Source organism: Bufo bufo, chromosome 4, assembly GCF_905171765.1.
Source record: "Bufo bufo chromosome 4, aBufBuf1.1, whole genome shotgun sequence".
In the NCBI taxonomy this organism is placed as follows: Eukaryota; Metazoa; Chordata; class Amphibia; order Anura; family Bufonidae; genus Bufo; species Bufo bufo.
The window spans coordinates 252,211,716-252,229,403 of record NC_053392.1 but is presented as its reverse complement, the minus strand read 5'-3'; the positions used below and the strand labels follow the sequence as shown (position 1 = coordinate 252,229,403).

The window sequence follows — 17,688 nt, the reverse complement described above, 5'->3', positions numbered from 1 at the left end:
AAGGATTGGGATGCAAATAAATTTGTCTTTATTCAGAGAGCTCCAAATATGACCATTAGAGAGCCGACCGTCCCGGACCTTGGTCACAGATTAGAAGAAGCTGGAGCAGGTGTAGATTAGCAGATGTGTAGTTTCGGCTCTCTAATGGTCATTTTTAGAGCTCTCTGAATAAAGACTAATTTTTTCACAATCCTTGAGTGCCGTGGTTTCACAAATTTTACCTCTTAGAGATTGCCTCCTACGACTGAGCACCACCTCCACCAGGGTGCTGACCAGAAACTCTCCTACGTCTACTGATAATGTGGGCATCCAAGCAGGATTTTGATTGATGGTGCTGATCTATTGTGCCAGTGTTAATACCCTGTATATGTTAGGGGTGAGGTGTATTGAACATATGACCCAGCAACCTCTTCCTCCAGAAGACTAAGGGCTCAAGCACACGACCGTTGCCTGTTTTGGGTCCGCAAATTGCGGATACCGGCCGTGTGCATTCCAGGTTTTGCGGAACGTCTGGGCCATAATAAAACAGTCCTATCCTTGTCTGTAATGTGTACGTGAATAGGACATGTTCTATATTATGCCATATAGAACGGACATATGGACAACACACGATGTGTGAATGATTCGGCCTCCAACCCGCAAAAAATGCGGACCAAAAATATGTCAGTGCGCGTGAACCCTTAAAAGCAAAAAATAAAGCCAAGCATGCAAAAACAATAAATCTAACTTTAACATATATTGTATTTGTCTCTGAATTTTCGGTCCTTTTTTTAAAAAACAGGTATCCAGCTGGATTTGTCTACATTTTTAGTGCATTCTACTACTTAACGGAGCATGGGACCAACATCAGGCTGGCTCAGTATGTCTTTGCGGTACTATATCTGCTGACACTGTTTCTTGTATTCCGCATCTATATTCTCACTAAGAAGGTAAGTCACCAGCATATCTGTCTAAATCTCATGTCTAATCTAAGGTTACTTTCATACTAGCGTTGTTTGAATCCGGCGTTCAAATCCGTCACCGGAACTGCCCGCAGTCAGGATTTTAATCACAATGAAAAAATGCATTGGAAAAAACGGATCCGCTATTTATGGACTTTAACTTTTTTTTTCACATTTTTCGGGTTTAACATGCAAAAGCCGGATCCGGTTTGACGGAACACACAGCGGCATTAATGCAAGTCAATGGGGGGAAAAGGCCGGATCCGGCGTTCAGTCAAAGTGTTCCGGATTTTTTTCCGGAGGTAAAAATACAACATGCTACGGTTTTCTGAAAAGCCTGATGCATCCTGAACAGATTACTTTCCATTCAGAATGCATGGGGATAAAACTGATCAGTTCTTTTCTGGATTTGAGCCCCTAGGACGGAACTAAGCACCGGAAAAGAAAAACGCTAGTGTGAAAGTACTCTAATATCTCTCATCTCGTATCTCTCTCTGTCTATCTCATATCTCTCTATCTATCTTATATCTCTATCTAAGGCCGAATGCACACGGCCGTGTTCCACGGCCGAGAGCGGTCCGTGGTATGCTGGGCTGGATTCCTGTTCAGAGCAGGAGCGCACGGCGTCATTGGTTGCTATGACGTCGTGCGCTTTATGCCGCCGCTGCACTACAGTAATACACTCGTATAGCGGAACACGGCCGTGTGCATTCGGCCTAAATCTCATGAGTAATCTAGCTAATATCTTCTAATCTATCCAAACTAGAACACAACCTTACTATCGGTTTATCCTCCTCAATTCTTAGGTACCACCCTATGTGTTCTTCTTCATGTGCTGTGCATCATATCGGGTGCACTCCATCTTCCTGCTTCGCCTCTTCAATGATCCAGTGGCTATGGTCATCTTATTCTTTGCTATCAACCTAATATTAGAGGATCACTGGAGCTGGGGCTGCTTTTTCTACAGGTAAATTATGGGAAATATTTTATATTCCTACAACATACTTGTACAGTATTAAAATTGGCAGTGGTCGTGCCAAGAGTCTGTAAAATAATTAATTTTTCATGACTGTGGAATATTTCTGTATATCTAATTAGGGGAACACTAACCACAGAAAATGTAAACACACAAAAATTATCCCAGCTCTTCCTCTGTTTATTGCCTCCTTTCCCTTAATGGCTCATATTACAATTAAATCTGAGAAAGATATAAAGGAATCTTCACTCTTTCCCGGGAGCTCAGCCATGTCCCCCCTCCTCCTCACTGTTCTGTGACTAGCTGTAAGACAAGTGGTTGCAGCTGGAGCCTCCCTACTCTACCCTGTCTGCAGTAGGGCAAAAGGATCACTAAGCCCCACCCAACAGTCAGTCTCCAGCCAAAGATGGAGCAGATCAGTAGGAGAGTAAGGGCTCTTGTACACGACCGTATGCCCTCCGAGACATAAGGTCAGTGAGCGGGCCATATGTCCCGGAGCGGCATTGATCGTGCGCACAGCATCATAGATTACAATGATGCTGTGCACGTCGGGCCGCCTGCGGGGCTATTGTCCCGCACTCATATGATCTTATGAGTGCGGGACAATAGTCCCGCGATCGGCCTGACATGCACAGCATCATTGTAATCTATGATGCTGTGCGCAAGATCAATGCCGCTCCGGGACATATGGTCCGGTCACTGACCTTATGTCTCGGAGGGCATATGGTCGTGGGCAAGAGGCCTAACTTCTGTGTTCTCTGCAGAATGTCTTCAAGACAGGATCATGCAGACTTGACAAACAATGAGAACAACTATAAATTCTTGTCTACTTGTAGCATTCACTTGGATAAAGAACGGAGCTTAAGATCTGAATTTATTTTCTTTGAAGCACTTCTAGATCATCTTTAAATTTGTTATCATTCGTTCTATTGTAAACGTGAAAAATATGTGAAGCTACCAAGGAGATCCATGCTCATGTGAAAAATATACGAAATAAAAAGCCACAGAACCCTAAGGTGACCCTAGGCCGAGTTCACACCACCGTTTAGTTTTATGTGCTTCTGATGGTTTAAAAAAAACGGATCCGTTATTTTCAGCATCAGTTTGTGTCCCTTCGGATCAGTTATTTTTGATGTGAGGAAAAAGTAGTTTTTGCAGGACTTTTTCTCTTGTCAAAAATAACTGACGGAAGAGACACACACTGATCATAACTGGTGCTTATAATAATGGATCAGAAGAACAGAGCTTGGTGTTAATCATTTCTATTTTGAGGGAATACATGGTGAGGCAAAAGCCGCCATTTTGAAATCCGCTAGATAGAATTGAGCTCAGGTTTTTCCAATGAGAAGAAGGTCCTGAGTTATATTAATCTTGGCTACAATTTACTCAGAAATCCACTGGAAGTATCAGTTGTAACCAATCTTTACCTGTTTGAGTCCAACAAGATCAACGTTTCATTAAGTGCTTTACATGGTGTGTTCTACGTGTCCAGCAGTCTTCTGGATGCACGTGGTTAAATGTTTAATCCAGTCTTCGTGAACGTGCTGAAGAACTGCAGGTGGTACTTTTTCACAGCACTGTAGGATTCACCATTTCAGTAAGATAGGTCAAACCTGATACTTCGAGTGTGAGTAAATTCTAACAAAGACTGAACTATCACATGACCCCCTTCCCACTGGGAAAAACAGGGTTGAATTCAGTATGGAGGATTGTGAAATGGGCGAAAACGATTCCACCACCAAATAATGCTGCCTCTCTCCCAATTAATACTTTCACATGTTGGAAGTCCATTTTCTACAAGTTACACCAGTCAAAAGGGAGTGTCCAGACTTCTGCCTCACCCTGTATAATACAGCATGACTACACACCTCATCTCTGGAAGCTTCACTTCATGTCAGCTTGATTTGATTCACCCTCTAAGTGGTTTAGAGGGAGGAAGCCTCCCTCTGGCATTGGCACCCTGTTAGTGCATCCGCAAAAAATATGGATGACGTCCGTGTGCATTCCGTATTTTGCGGAACGGAACAGCTGGCCCCTAAGAGAACAGTTCTATCCTTGTCCGTAATGCGGACAATAATAGGACATGTTCTATCCTTTTGCAGATCGGACATATGGAAACAGAATGCACACGGAGTAACTTCCGTTTTTTTGGCGGACCCGTTGAAATAAATGGTTCCACATACGGTCTGCAAAAAAAAACAAAAAACTGAATGGGACACAGAAAGAAAATACGTTTGCATGAGCCCTTAATAAGATTGTGGGATGCCACCTATTGAAAGCCCCCAGGCCTGCCTACACTGTAAGCCTGATAGTGCCAGTATAGTGTATTATAGATACAAAAAAGGTCCAGTGGCACTCGCCATTAGTTGCGGTTCTTCTTTAATGTATACTCCAAAATGAGGAGACATGTAAAAGAACACAGACGGCAGCGGGTGGACAACGTACCTGCAGTGCAAGGGAATAGCGGCCGATATGGGGACAGAGCAGCAGTCCGGGGGCACACGTGAACTAGTGGCAGGACGAATACGACAGGCTGTTCATCCACCGGAACATCCTGCCGGACTCCCCTGCCGCTAGTGTGAAACTAGCCTTAACTGAGCATATCTAAAATAGACTAGTGATCCGTGTATATTTCCCAATCCAAAAAGGGCAGGCCGTTTTTTTATAAAGTATTTGGGGGAGAAGAATAATTTTAATCAAAGCAATTTTATCTCATTGACTAAGGCCCCTTTCACACGGGCGAGTATTCAGCGCGGATGCGATGCGTGAGGTGAACGCATTGCACCCGCACTGAATACCGACCCATTCATTTCTATGGGGCTGTTCACATGAGCGGTGATTTTCACGCATCACTTGTGCGTTGCGTGAAAATCGCAGCATGCTCTATATTCAGTGTTTTTCACGCAACGCAGGCCCCATAGAAGTGAATGGGGTTGCGTGAAAATCGCAAGCAAGTGCGGATGCGGTGTGATTTTCACGCACGGTTGCTAGGAGACTATCTGGATGGAGACCCGATCATTATTATTTTCCCTTATAACATGGTTATAAGGGAAAATAATAGCATTCTGAATACAGAATGCATAGTAAAATAGCGCTGGAGGGGTTAAAAAAAATTAAAATAAAATAATTTAACTCACCTTAGTCCACTTGATCGCGATGCCCGGCATCCCCTTCTGTCTCCTTTACTGAACAGGACCTGTGGTGAGCATTCATTACAGGTCAAGGATCTGTGGTGACGTCACTCCGGTCATCACATGATCTTTTACCATGGTGATGGATCATGTGATGACCGGAGTGACTTCACCACAGGTCCTTGACCTGTAATAAATGCTCACCACAGGTCCTGTTCAGTAAAGGAGACAGAAGGGAATGCCGGGCATCGCGATCAAGTGGACTAAGGTGAGTTAAATTATTTTATTTTTTTTAACCCCTCCAGCGCTATATTACTATGCATTCTGTATTCAGAATGTATTATTTCCCCTTATAACAATCTACAGAACACCTAACCCAAGCCGGTTTGGGTACCAAACATGTGTGATTTTTTTTCTCACGCGAGTGCAAAACGCATTACAATGTTTTGCACTGAAAAATCGTGGGTGTTCCCGTAACGAATCCGCACATTTTCCCGCAACACCCATCTGAAAGAGGCCTAAGGGTGAGTTTTTGCCAAACACAGACTTTATCTTTAATTTAAGCCATCAGTGGGAAAATATTTAATCTATAATAATCCTGAACCGAGGTGCTGATCCTAATGCCCAAATAATCCAAGGTATCTGTTGGAGTAAGAATCCTAACCTCTGCATCCTTGATATGGGGAGGGCGGTTTAGAGGGAGTAGAACGGATTTCGACCAATTCACCTCGTAACCCGATCAAAATGTATAATTTAAAAACTCAATGGCAGTATTGCTGTATTTCCCTATCCTCCCCCAGGAGGAGTTAAAGAGTAAATTTTTGAGTAAAATTTTAATAAAATGTTTCAACTGCCCTAATAATACTTTTTGTAATGCACAGTACCGGTACTTTATTAAGGCTTTTTGTATCTTTAATACACTTTTCCCTCCCTAAAGCGCACCATTCCCTTAGTTAGTAAACCTCTGGGGGGCACAGGAAGGAGCAGCAATATGCGCTCCTGCCCTTATACACTGCTGTTGTGGCCACATTCCTAAAGTGTCTACAGCCTGTACCCCGTACACCGCTGAGATGTCAGCGGTGTACAGAAATATCAATTTTAAGCGCACAGGGAATGTTGCGCCTTAGGGGGTGGAAACTGTAATAAAAATACTAAATGCTTTAATAAAGTATATTAAAAAACTATTATTAGGGCATTAGAAACATCCTATTAAATTTACTCAAAAGTTTAGTTACTCTTTAATAAAATGTAATCAGTAAGTTATGTGCACCCCAAAATGGTGCCAGAGGTGAATCTCTTGGAATGCAATGATGAAAAAATTGCTGGTCATTAAAGGTTATGTACACCTTCGGAAGCAAATTTTTTTTATGATTGCATTCTACTCCTTTTGGGCTAAAAATCATTTTTTTCAATTGGTTTTTATTAAAAATATTGAGCCAGTCACACTGTCAACTGTTTTTCTAGCTGTGTGCCTGCTACTTTCACTTTCGCTTTGTGCCGGTTATCTAATAAACCTTATCATAAACACTTATTTAAGCCACATTTGTATCAGTAAGATAACAACAGAGCTATAATGAGTGTTACTAATGTCAGAGAGCAGCGATAGGGAGCCTGTCAGGTAAGCTGGCTGATGGAAGAGTGGGAAAATTCAGATGCCTCTATTAGAGAATCTGAGCTCTGTACAGATAAAATGGTTCCATATTTGTAATAAAGATCAGTTTAAAAATAATTTTTAGCTCAAAATGAGTACAGTGCAATAATTTAAAAAAAAGTTACACCAAAAGGTGTACATAGCCTTTAGTGACTAGTCTGTTTCCCTTATGCCAATGACTGCACCCTTGAGAGACCGCCTCCATCCAGGACAGGAAACAGGAACTTTCATGGAGAGCTCTTAAGGAGGGGCCCTGCCCCTATACCACCAGTTCCTGTTTCCTGTCCTGTGGATAGGACGATATTTTGTGGAGAGCTAGATTTAGGCTGCAGGAGCCCCTGAAGACATTCTTGATAGGGGTTACCTGGTGCGGCGTAAGTCTCCACTAGGAGCCGCCTGCATAGTCTGGGGTCCTCCTTCTGGGTCCTGGATACATCATCTGGCCAGTGTTCCTGGGCAGCCCCAGCATTACCGCGAGGTGATGCTGACACGCCGGATCTTCCTGGCGGTGTTCAGGAAGTCTGTGGCCTTTCTCTGCCTGCCTCTGCAACTTGCGGGGGGAGAGTTTTGTTCCACGTGACCTGTGCGCGAACCGGAAGTTGCGCAGAGCAACTTCCGGTATTTGGAACGCACACGGTGAGAATTCCAGAAGTGGGAGAGGGACTTCTCCTACTGAGGCCACATCGGAGCACTGGCAGGGAACCGACCTAGGGTATTTAAAACCCTTCAGCGTGCGGTCAGAAGGAGCCCAGCCAGCCTACAAGCATCAGTGGATCTCTTATGGAAGACACTCTATTCCTGTCTGCTGTAATGGGGGATAAGAGTAGTCAGCGCGCCGACGTCCAGGAGGGTCATGATGCCAGACCGGTACTCCTGGTGGGGTAAGGGGGTCAATCCAAAACTTTTTATTTTCCTCTGTCAGATTTTAATGGGCTTGTTCTCTGATTTTAATAGGCCTCTGATAACAAAAAGGGGTTTCCTGTCTCCAGACCTCCCAAAAGACAACAGCTTTTTCATAGAAATTAAAAAAAAAAAAAGATTAGAGACAAAAGACAGAATTTTCAACAAGAAAACAGAAATAGAAAGGATAAAGGATTCCTCTTTAATTCTCAGTCCACTTCAGGGTCCAAGGGTGGTCAGCAATGACTGTTTCTGTCCCGTGGGGGGGGAAGACTCTCTTTTTTTTCTAGGGCTTGGGAAAAAAACCATCACAGTTTGTCTCTCCCCCACCGGAAAGATTAAAGATTACAAATCTTATGCAGAATTCTACAAGAAACCTAGCACTAAAACAAGAAGTTTTTTCCCTTCTAGAGAAAAAGATTCTAGTACCTGTTCCCGACTCAGAGAAAGGGAGGGCGTTTTATTTGTCCCTTTTTCTTGTACCCAAACCAGAAGGAGCATTCAGAATGATCATAAACCTGAGGGATTTAAATCTATTCCTAAGATACAAAAAATTCTAAATGGAATCTATACAGTCTGCAATAAAACATCTATTCAAAGACTGTGTCATAACCACCGTAGATATAAGAGATGCCCATTACCACATCCCAATTCATGCAGATTTCCAAAAATATCTCAGAGTGGCAGTTTCTATGGAAGGCCAAGTCGATCATCTACAATACAGAGCACTTCCGTTTGTAATATCTCAGGCCCCCAGACTCTTTACAAAGTTGTTACAAAGAGGTTATAGATGATCTTCTAAGTGGTGGCAAAAACAGAAAACCTTTTAACCTCTCATCTCCAAGAAGTATTGCAAATTATGACAAAACTAGGATGGCAGATAAACTGGGGAAAGTCAAAACTGACCCCTTCCCAAAGTTGTGTATTTTTAGGACAGATTCTGGACTCAGTAAACCTTCGTTGTATCCTTCCTCAGCACAAGATATACCAAATAAGAGAAGATGTGCGGGCCCTGGTAACCTCAAAAGATCGAACCATCAGACAGGGAATGGCAGTATTAGGCAGAATGACCTCCACGTTACCCGCAGTTAATTGGGCCCAGTTTCACTCCAGAACACTTCAATGGCAGATTCTAAAGATGTGGCAGGGATCACTATCCCCATTGGATGCTTCCTCTCACCCCTCGGGTGATACAATCCTTAATCTGGTGGCTGGATCCTTCAAATCTGTCTCAGGGCCTCCCTTCGGATCTACAGGAGCAGATAACCATCACCACAGATGCCAGTCCGACCAGGTGGGGCGCCTATTGTCAGTGGGGAGTTCGACAGGGGGTATGGAGCTCAATAGAGAGTCACGACTCCCAGAACATGAGAGAGCTCAGAGCAGTTTTATTTGCCTTAAGAGAATTCCTACCCATAATACAAGGAAAGGGAATAATATCTTCTCAGACAGCGCCACGGTGGTATCCTACCTAAACCGTCAAGGAGGGACCAAATCAAAAAATCTTATGTCCTTAGCCGCAGACATTTTTTCCCTAATTATTCCTTATGTTCCTTTTATCAAAGCAGTACACTTAAAAGGAACAGAAAACAAGGTGGCAGATTATCTAAGCAGAAACCTTCTTGATCAGGGAGAATTGTGTTTAAACCAATAAGTCTTCAACCAGATAATTCAGCTCTGGGGCCATCCTCAAGTAGACCTATTCGCAAATCAGAGAAAACAAAAAATGCAACCTATTCTTTTTCTTTTCCTTAAAATCAGAAGATTCTCTGACAGGGTCGACGCCTTCTCCCTTCCATGGCCGAATCAGCTTCTGTATGCCTTCCCTCCGCTAAGGCTTCTTCCGAGAGTCTTACAAAAGCTGAGGCAGGAACAGACGAGGATCTTATTGATCGCCCCCTTCTGGCCAAGGAGAACATGGTTCACCTGTTTGAGAAAGCTTTCTCTAACAGATCCTTGGATTCTTCCGGACAGGCAGGATCTGTTGTTTCAGAGTCCTGTTTTCGATCTGGAAGTGAGACACCTTAATCTAACAGCCTGGTATTTGAAAGGGAAATCCTAGAACGCAGGGGTCTATCTAAGGAAGTTGTATCTACCCTATTATCATGTAGGAAAAAAGTAACCTCTACCATTTTACCTGAGAATATGGAAGACTTTCTTAAACTTCTCTAAAAACCCGGTAGATCCCTTGAGTTCTCCTTCTATGTGTAAAATATTAGATTTTTTACAAAGGGGTCTCGATAAGAACCTAAGACCTAGCACTCTTAAGGTACAAGTTTCTGCCCTTAGTGCTTTTTTTTAATTTCCCTATTGCCAAATATCTATGGATTAGGAGATTCTTTAAAGCAATTAGGATCTTAATCTAGTTTTGTTCAGAATGATGGAGCCTCCTTTTGAACAGGATTTGTCTATTAAAAATTTGTCATTTTAAAACAGTGTTTCTAGCGGCAATTACCTCTGCCAGGCGCGTGGCGGAGATTTCTGCCTTTTCAGCCTCTCCTCCTTAGGGTACATTCACACTAGCGTTTTTGTTTTCCGGTATTGAGTTTCGTCACAGGGGCTCAATACCGAAAAAAAAGTGATTAGTTTTATCCCCATCCATTCTGAATAGAGAGTATTCCGATCAGGATGCATCAGTTCAGTCCCTCTTACGTTTTTTGGCTGTTCAGAAATGTCCATTCAGAGATAGAAATCCACCTCCCGGACGTTTATAGTCAACTGGCAGATGGGAGGTGGTTAAAGTGTTAAAGGGATTGTCTGGCAAGCCAAAAAATTTTTAGTTGACAAATTATAAAACTTACTAAATTACTTAATTTCGAATCCTGTGTTGGCCCAATTTCATCACCCCTCTCTTGGTCCTGGAACCTCCACTTCAGCATTGATTCAGATGCCAGTAACCTGGGGCTGTCTCAGTTCATTAGCTAAGCCAATCCCCATCTCTGCATCAGCCAAGATGAAGGAGCCTGACTTAGCTACTGAATTCAGTCAGCCAACTAACCCTTCATCACATCACCGAGAGAAAAGGGGTTAGACGCTCTCTGCCTATTGAAATTAAAGTGGAGTACACTCCGTCCCCAGGGGTTCTACATAGTTGCCAAGTAGTGACTGATCGTCGGAGCCACTATACTCGGATAGCGCTGTCCTGTTTCCCAGACGTATGATTGTTCTTAATGTGCCGACATTGCTGTCTCTCTGCTCAAGTTGGGAAGGGGTGGGTGGGAGGGTGTTACAGCGCTCTAATTATTCTAATGCTGTATTGGTCATATCATTTTTGATTTGCTATATTTGACTATGGTGTCTGCGTACACCGCTATCTTTGCATTATTTTGTACTTGTTTTCAACTGTACAAAAACTAAGAACTCCTTTTTGGTGTTCATGTGATGATCTTTATTTCAATAAAAAGTAAACTGATCTAAAAAAGAAATTAAAGTGGAGACTGCAACCAAGAGATGGGCTTAAATCAGGCCAGTCGAGCAGTATTCAACATTAAAGTACATCAATAAGTTTTATTATTTTACCTCTTTTATCTCGGCGGACAACCACTTTAACTAAAAGCAAGAATGGTATAGAGGACCCGTCACCTCTCCTGACATGTCTATTATAGTACATACTTTCCATTCCCCATTCATGAGGAATCTGGAATGTCAAGGGAGCTGACAGGTTTCCTTTAATAGAATTCAAAAATTGTGCTGAGAAATTCATGTGAAGTGATTTGGGTTTTTGCAGTTTTTGGTTTCTTGCTGTCAGAGAGCCTCAGTATAGAGGAAAGGTATTAAAGGGGTTGTCTCTGTTCAGCAAGTGGCATTTATCATGTAGAGAAAGTTAATACAATAATATTGCCTCCTTTGCTGGCTGGATTAATTTTTCTATCACGTTATACACTGCTCGTTTCCATGGTTATGACCACCCTGCAAACCAGCAGCAGTTGTCATGCTTGCACACTATAGGAAAAAACGCCAGCCTATGTGTCCTCTTGCAGTCTCGGCCACCAGAGAGGCTGATTTCTATATTGTGCAAGCACGACCTCCACTGATGGATTGCAGGGTGGTTGTAACCATGGATACAAGCAGTGTATAATGTGATGGAAAAATGAAGCCAGCCAGCAAAGGAAGCAATATGGATAATAACACAGGGCTCGACAAATGCCAGGTCAACATGGCGATCAGGAATTTTGTCCTGGTGCCTGGGTATTTGCCCCTGCTTGAAAATAGGCCCAGCACACCAGCAGCCGGGGGCGCAGTAGCACTACAATTTAGAGTAGACGCGGCGTCGTGCAGGAGTCTGCGTCTACTAGGCCCGCCCCTCACGCTTCCCGCCCCAGACTACAGTGAAGAGGACCGCTACTGGCTCAGGCTCCTCATCACTGCTACGCGTCTCCTTCTCAGAACTGTGGCGAGTGGCGGTACGATAGGGGGAGGCCCATCATTGGTGGGCAGTGCGCGCCAACCCCCCCCCCCCCCCAATCATTGGTGGCAGCGGCAGTTCCGATCGGAGTCCCAGTGTAATGCTGGGTCTCCGATCGGTAATACCATGGCAGCCAGGGTCTGCCATGGCCAGTTACTCTGCAGCAATATACTTGCATGCGCTGTGGCCGCCCGACACTCCTTCTTGTAACTCGTCACAGGTCTGTGCGGAGCATTGCTTTAAGCATAAGCAAGAAGGAGCGTCGGGCGGCCACAGCGCATATAAGTATAATGCTGCTGAGTAACTGACCATGGCAGCCAGGACTTCAGTAGCGTCCTGGCTGCCATGGTAACCGATCGTTTACCCACCATTACACTGCTGAGACTCCGATCAGAACTGCCGCTGCCTCCAGGGATGGGGGGGGGTGCACTGCCCACCAATGATTTTAATGCCGGGGAGAGGGGCGCGCACTGCCCACCAATGATTTTAATACCGGGGGGAGGGCACACTGCCCACCAATGGTTTTAATACTGGGGGGGGGAGCTCCTTTTTTAGCTGGCTCCTAGATTCCAAGGAAATTTGTCAAGCCCTGTAATAACAATACATTAGTAAGTGGCTTGTATTAATGTTCCATACAAGATTTCACTTGCTGATGTGAGACAACCCCTTTAACCTGTTGCAGTGTTAATGTATACAGTGTTGTTTTTTTTTTTTTGTGTTTTTTTTTTATATAATATATCCGGCTTGTCCACAATATTCCTGCAGCTTGGCTGTATCTGTGAAAATGAACATTCTGCTATTAGCTCCTGGACTTCTGTATCTCCTTCTGTGCCGGTTTGGACTGCTGCGCACCATGCCAAAACTCTGTATCTGTGCCCTGCTTCAGGTGAGTGCCCATTGACCTGGTGCCAGTTCTCATACTTTGTATATGTAGATTACAAATTGACTTTACAAAGGAAAACTCTCAGCTCTTTTCCAGAAGTTTGGTACTATAATTACTGGTGGTGATTTTGAGACTTTTATTGTAAGTTTTGACTGCGTTACAGGGCTCCTATGATGCCCTGCTCTATGGTATCAAGGTCCAGCAGAACTATAAATGTATTGAACAGATAGTGTGCAGATACAAAATATCTCCAGTGCAATTCACTATTTTATGTAGACTTTAACTGTATAATGCAATAAAGCTTTATTTAGTCTGCATTTAGGGCATCTGCTGGGCAAAGATGTCAGGATATGCCTCTAACCTGTGCCAGGTGCTTTCTATACAGCAAAACAAAAAGACTTACTGATATACAGTGCTGTAAAAGGTGTTGCCTCTTACCCAATGTCTTCTTTTTTTTGCCAATTTGTCACATATAAGGGGGGTTGTCTATCCAACGACCACTATGGTTCTAATGTGTGCCCCATAAAAAAGAAAACCACACTCCCTAGTCTGTGGTCTCACCATGCCCCGAGCCCGGCTGCTTCCAGTCCTTGCAGGACCAGGAAGGGGTTTGGTTCATGACCTCTGTGGCCAATCTGGGCTCCAGAGACTGTACTTCTGCTGCATGTGTACTAGTGGTTCTGAGGACAAAGTGCTCACATTGATACTGTAAGAAACAGCTTAGGCTACTTTCACACTGGCATTTTTGGGTCCGCTTGTGAGATCCGTTTCAGGGCTCTCACAATTGGCCCAAAACGTATCAGTTTAGCCCCAATGCATTCTGAATGGATAAGGATCCGCTCAGAATGCATCAGTTTGGCTCCGTTCAGCCTCAATTCCGCTCTGGAGGTGGACACCAAAACACTGCTTGCAGCGTTTTGATGTCCGCCTGACGATGCGGAGCCAAACGGATCCCTCCTGGCTTACAATGTAAGTCAATGGGGACGGATCCGTTTTCACTGACACAATATGGTGCAATTGAAAACAGATCCGCCTCCCATTGACTTTCAATGTAAGTCAAAACGAATCCGTTTGCATGATCATGAACAACAATTTTTTTATTTTTTTTCATGGTAATGCAAACTGATCCGTTCTGAACAGATACAATCGTTTGCATTATAGGTGCGGATACGTCTGTGCAGATACCAAACGGATTCGCACCTAACGTAGGTGTGAAAGTAGCCTTAAAGGGACACTGACAGGCCCAATAAGCATATTTAGGTATATATATGACAGAACAGGTCTTATAAAGTGTATAAGAATCATCTAAGTATCCCCCCTGTCCACCTTATAAATACAGTAAAATGAAGTTTTATAACCTGCTTGAATCGTTTTCAATCTGCCCAAGCGGCGGCGTTTCATCTCCACTTGCGCCCAGCCAGCCTCGCCCCAACTGCCGTTTGAAGTGCCGCCCAGCTCATCAATATTCACTTCGCTGGGCGGCTACTAGTGTCCCCGATGCAAAATCCGGCGCATGCCCAATACAATCCTATGGGCATCGGCCTCCGGCTCATCTTCAGCGCATGCGCCCGGCACCCTCACTGGCCGGGATCACATCGCGCCTGCGCACAGTCTGCATCTCAGAGGCCGATGCAGCCTCTGCTTTATGCGCATGCGCCGGGCACTGTTCAGAGCAGCGCTTCAGAATAGCCGCCCAGCGAAGTGAATATTGATGAGCTGGGCGGCGCTTCAAACGGCAGTTGGGGCGAGGCTGGCTGGGCGCAAGTAGAGATGAAACGCCGCCCCTTGGGCAGATTGAAGACGATTCAAGCAGATTATAAAACTTCAGTTTACTGTATTTATAAGGTGGACAGGGGGGATACTTAGATGATTCTAATACACTTTATAAGACCTGTACTGTCATATATATACCTAAATATGCTTATTGGGCCTGTCAGTGTCCCTATAGTAACTACACTTAAAAAAAAGTAGTGAAAATGGTGATTACTTTTGCAATATACGTTAACCTTTTCCTGACATGGCGATATTCCATTTTTGCATTTTCATTTTTCATTCCCGGAGCAATAATATATTAAATTTTTTTTGTTTTCTGTTCACACAAACATATGAGGACTTGTTTTTTTCCCAGACAAGTTGTTCTTTCTAATAGCACCATCTAATATTGCATAGGGTATAGTGGGAAGCTGGAAACAAATTCCAAATGGGGTAGAATTGTAAAAAAAAAAGTGTAATTCTGCCATAGTTTTATGGGTTTTGTTTTTACGGTGTTTACTATGCGGTAAAACTGACTTGTGCTCGTTATTCTCCGGGTCAGTATAATTACAGTGATAAGATATTTGCATAGTTCTTCTTGTTTTTTTCATCACCATATTCTGACCCCCATAACTTTTTTATAGTTATGTCTACAGAGTTGTGTGAGGGCTCATTTTTTGTGGGATGGTCTGTAGTTTTTACTGATAGTATATATAAACAGTATCATCATCATAGATTTGCATGTCTTTCTCCCACAATGTGATACCACAGATTGTCTTGGCCCTACCCTTTCTGCTGGAAAATCCTGCTGGATACCTCCTGCGATCCTTTGATTTTGGAAGACAGTTCCTATTCCAGTGGACAGTAAATTGGCGCTTCCTCCCAGAGTATGTGTTTCAGCACCGGGCTTTCCATTTAGCGTTACTTTCAGCTCACCTGACTGGACTGCTGCTGTTTTGCTTCTACCGATGGCACAGGTACCTACTATAAGAAATATGTAGGTGGCAATATGTTAAAGACAACCACTGAGTGTAATTCAGTTTGTTCCTATTTAATACAGGTCCAGGGAAAGAATTCTTACACTCTTGAAGGATCCGGCGCAGAGGAAACCCCAGACACCAAGACTTTCAGCAAATAGTATCCTTACGGAGAACAATCCAAATGTTTCCATGTTCATGTCCGCTTGGTTCAGACTGGCAAAGTAAAAAAGCACCAGTCTATGAAATGGAGTTTGCCAGTCAGCTTTTAATTACTTAGAGGGTTGTTAAAGTCTCCTTGGTTTAAAGAGGCTGCCTAGGCTTTTACTATTGATGACCCAATAGGTCATCATAATCAGATTGGTGGGGATCCGACACCCTGCACCTCCGCCGATCAGCTGTATGAGGAGACGGCGTGCGCAGATGCTGTCTCCCATCTCTCTTCATGTCCGCTGCTGCTGTCTGTGGTCTTTGCCATTGACCGCAGCAGTGGACAGGAAGAGAGAAGGGAGTTGGCACTGCGCGCGCTGTCTCCTCATGCAGCTGATCAGCGGGGGTGCCAGATGTCGGACCACCGCCCATCTGATATTGATGACCTATCCTGAGGATAGGTCATCAATAGTAACAACCCCTTTAAAATAAGTCAATACTCGCTTTATCCTACCCCATTTTGATGTTTCAAAACCCAGCTTCACCCCCTCCTCATCTTTGCTGCCTAGTCTCTAACCACCATTATAGCCAGTGACTGGCTGAGTGGTCATATCAAAAGGGAACAAAAAGCAAAGATCAGCCGGATGAATCATCAGAACAGGAACAGAGGAGGATTGGTGAAGTAGTAGCATTCCTAATTGCAGTTTTGAAGAAATGCATTTCCTGAGAATTTCTTACCTAGTTTAACTGGTGTACTTAAATCTTACTATTATGAAAGGAAAAAAAGCATCCATAAGTTTATTATTATAAGGTGTATCAGATACAGAAACATTAGAATATAATGATTTACATATAATCATATCTAAAAGTTATCACAATACTGAGGATTTTTTTAGTTACACTTCAGCACGCTGTAGAAAAAGATGCAGGAGAATCATATTTTAGCTATGCTTTAGGCCTCATGCACACGACCGTTGTTTTGGTCCACATCCGAGCCGCTGTTTTTGCGGGATGCGGACCCATTTACTTCAACGGATCCGCAAAAGATTCGGACAGCACTCAGTGTGCTGTCCGCATCCATTGCTCCGTTCCGTGGTCCGCAAAAAAAAATAAATATATAACCTGTCCTATTCTTGTCCGTTTTGCGGACAAGAAGAATAGGCAATTATATTAATGGCTGTCCATGCCGTTCCGCAAATAGCGGAATGCACACTGACGCCATCTGTGTTTTGTGGATGCGCAAAACACACAACTGTCGTGTGCATGAGGCCTTAGAGTAAGAATTCATGTTTCAGGTCATCTAAAATCAACAAAATCTGCACAGACCTTGACTCTATCAGAGATTATTTTTGTCTTATTTACTAGTAACTTCCTGGGTGTTGCATTCAGCCGCTCGCTACATTACCAGTTCTATGTCTGGTACTTTCACACGCTTCCCTATCTGTTGTGGTGCACGGAGAGCAGCGTCCTGCCAGGACTTGCCAAGTATGAAGTCATGACATTAGTGGTGTTGCTTCCTGTGCTTATTGTCTAATATTAAGTGTCCTGTTTTTCCCTTTTCAGAATTCTTGTCTTGGGTCTCATTGAGCTGTCGTGGAACACCTTTCCTTCCACTCCTATGAGCTCAGGTGCCCTCCACTTGTGTCATGTGGCCATTCTACTTCACCTATGGTTTGGTGTTCCACCAGATGAGAAGTCGCCCAAAGACAATGTAGCAACCTCCAGGACTCCTCTTAAGAAAAAGGACTGATCTCTGTTAGTACAGAAGAAACCTACAATCTTATTCACATCTGGAGAGTCTGTAGGTTGCAGTTTACTCTGACTGAGGTGTGTTAGGTTTTTCTCTGAAATTGAACAGGGAATGAGAGACGCGTTGTCTTTATATGCTATATTTTTTTTAAACCTAATAAATGTAAATACCT

The 17,688-nt window shown here is 43.6% G+C and overlaps 1 protein-coding gene across 1 annotated transcript in view; it reads left to right on the top strand.

Annotated features, from left to right (window-relative positions):
- The window catches only part of ALG3 (ALG3 alpha-1,3- mannosyltransferase), a 20,839-nt gene extending 3,151 nt beyond the window's left edge, over nucleotides 1-17,688 (top strand). The window contains exons 3-9 of the mRNA XM_040428512.1: nucleotides 782-929; nucleotides 1,748-1,908; nucleotides 12,770-12,890; nucleotides 15,411-15,616; nucleotides 15,700-15,776; nucleotides 17,107-17,251; nucleotides 17,330-17,688. Coding sequence (XP_040284446.1) covers nucleotides 782-929; nucleotides 1,748-1,908; nucleotides 12,770-12,890; nucleotides 15,411-15,616; nucleotides 15,700-15,776; nucleotides 17,107-17,251; nucleotides 17,330-17,516 — 1,045 coding nt within the window. The 3' untranslated portion in view covers nucleotides 17,517-17,688. The remainder of the gene's footprint in view (nucleotides 1-781; nucleotides 930-1,747; nucleotides 1,909-12,769; nucleotides 12,891-15,410; nucleotides 15,617-15,699; nucleotides 15,777-17,106; nucleotides 17,252-17,329) is intronic.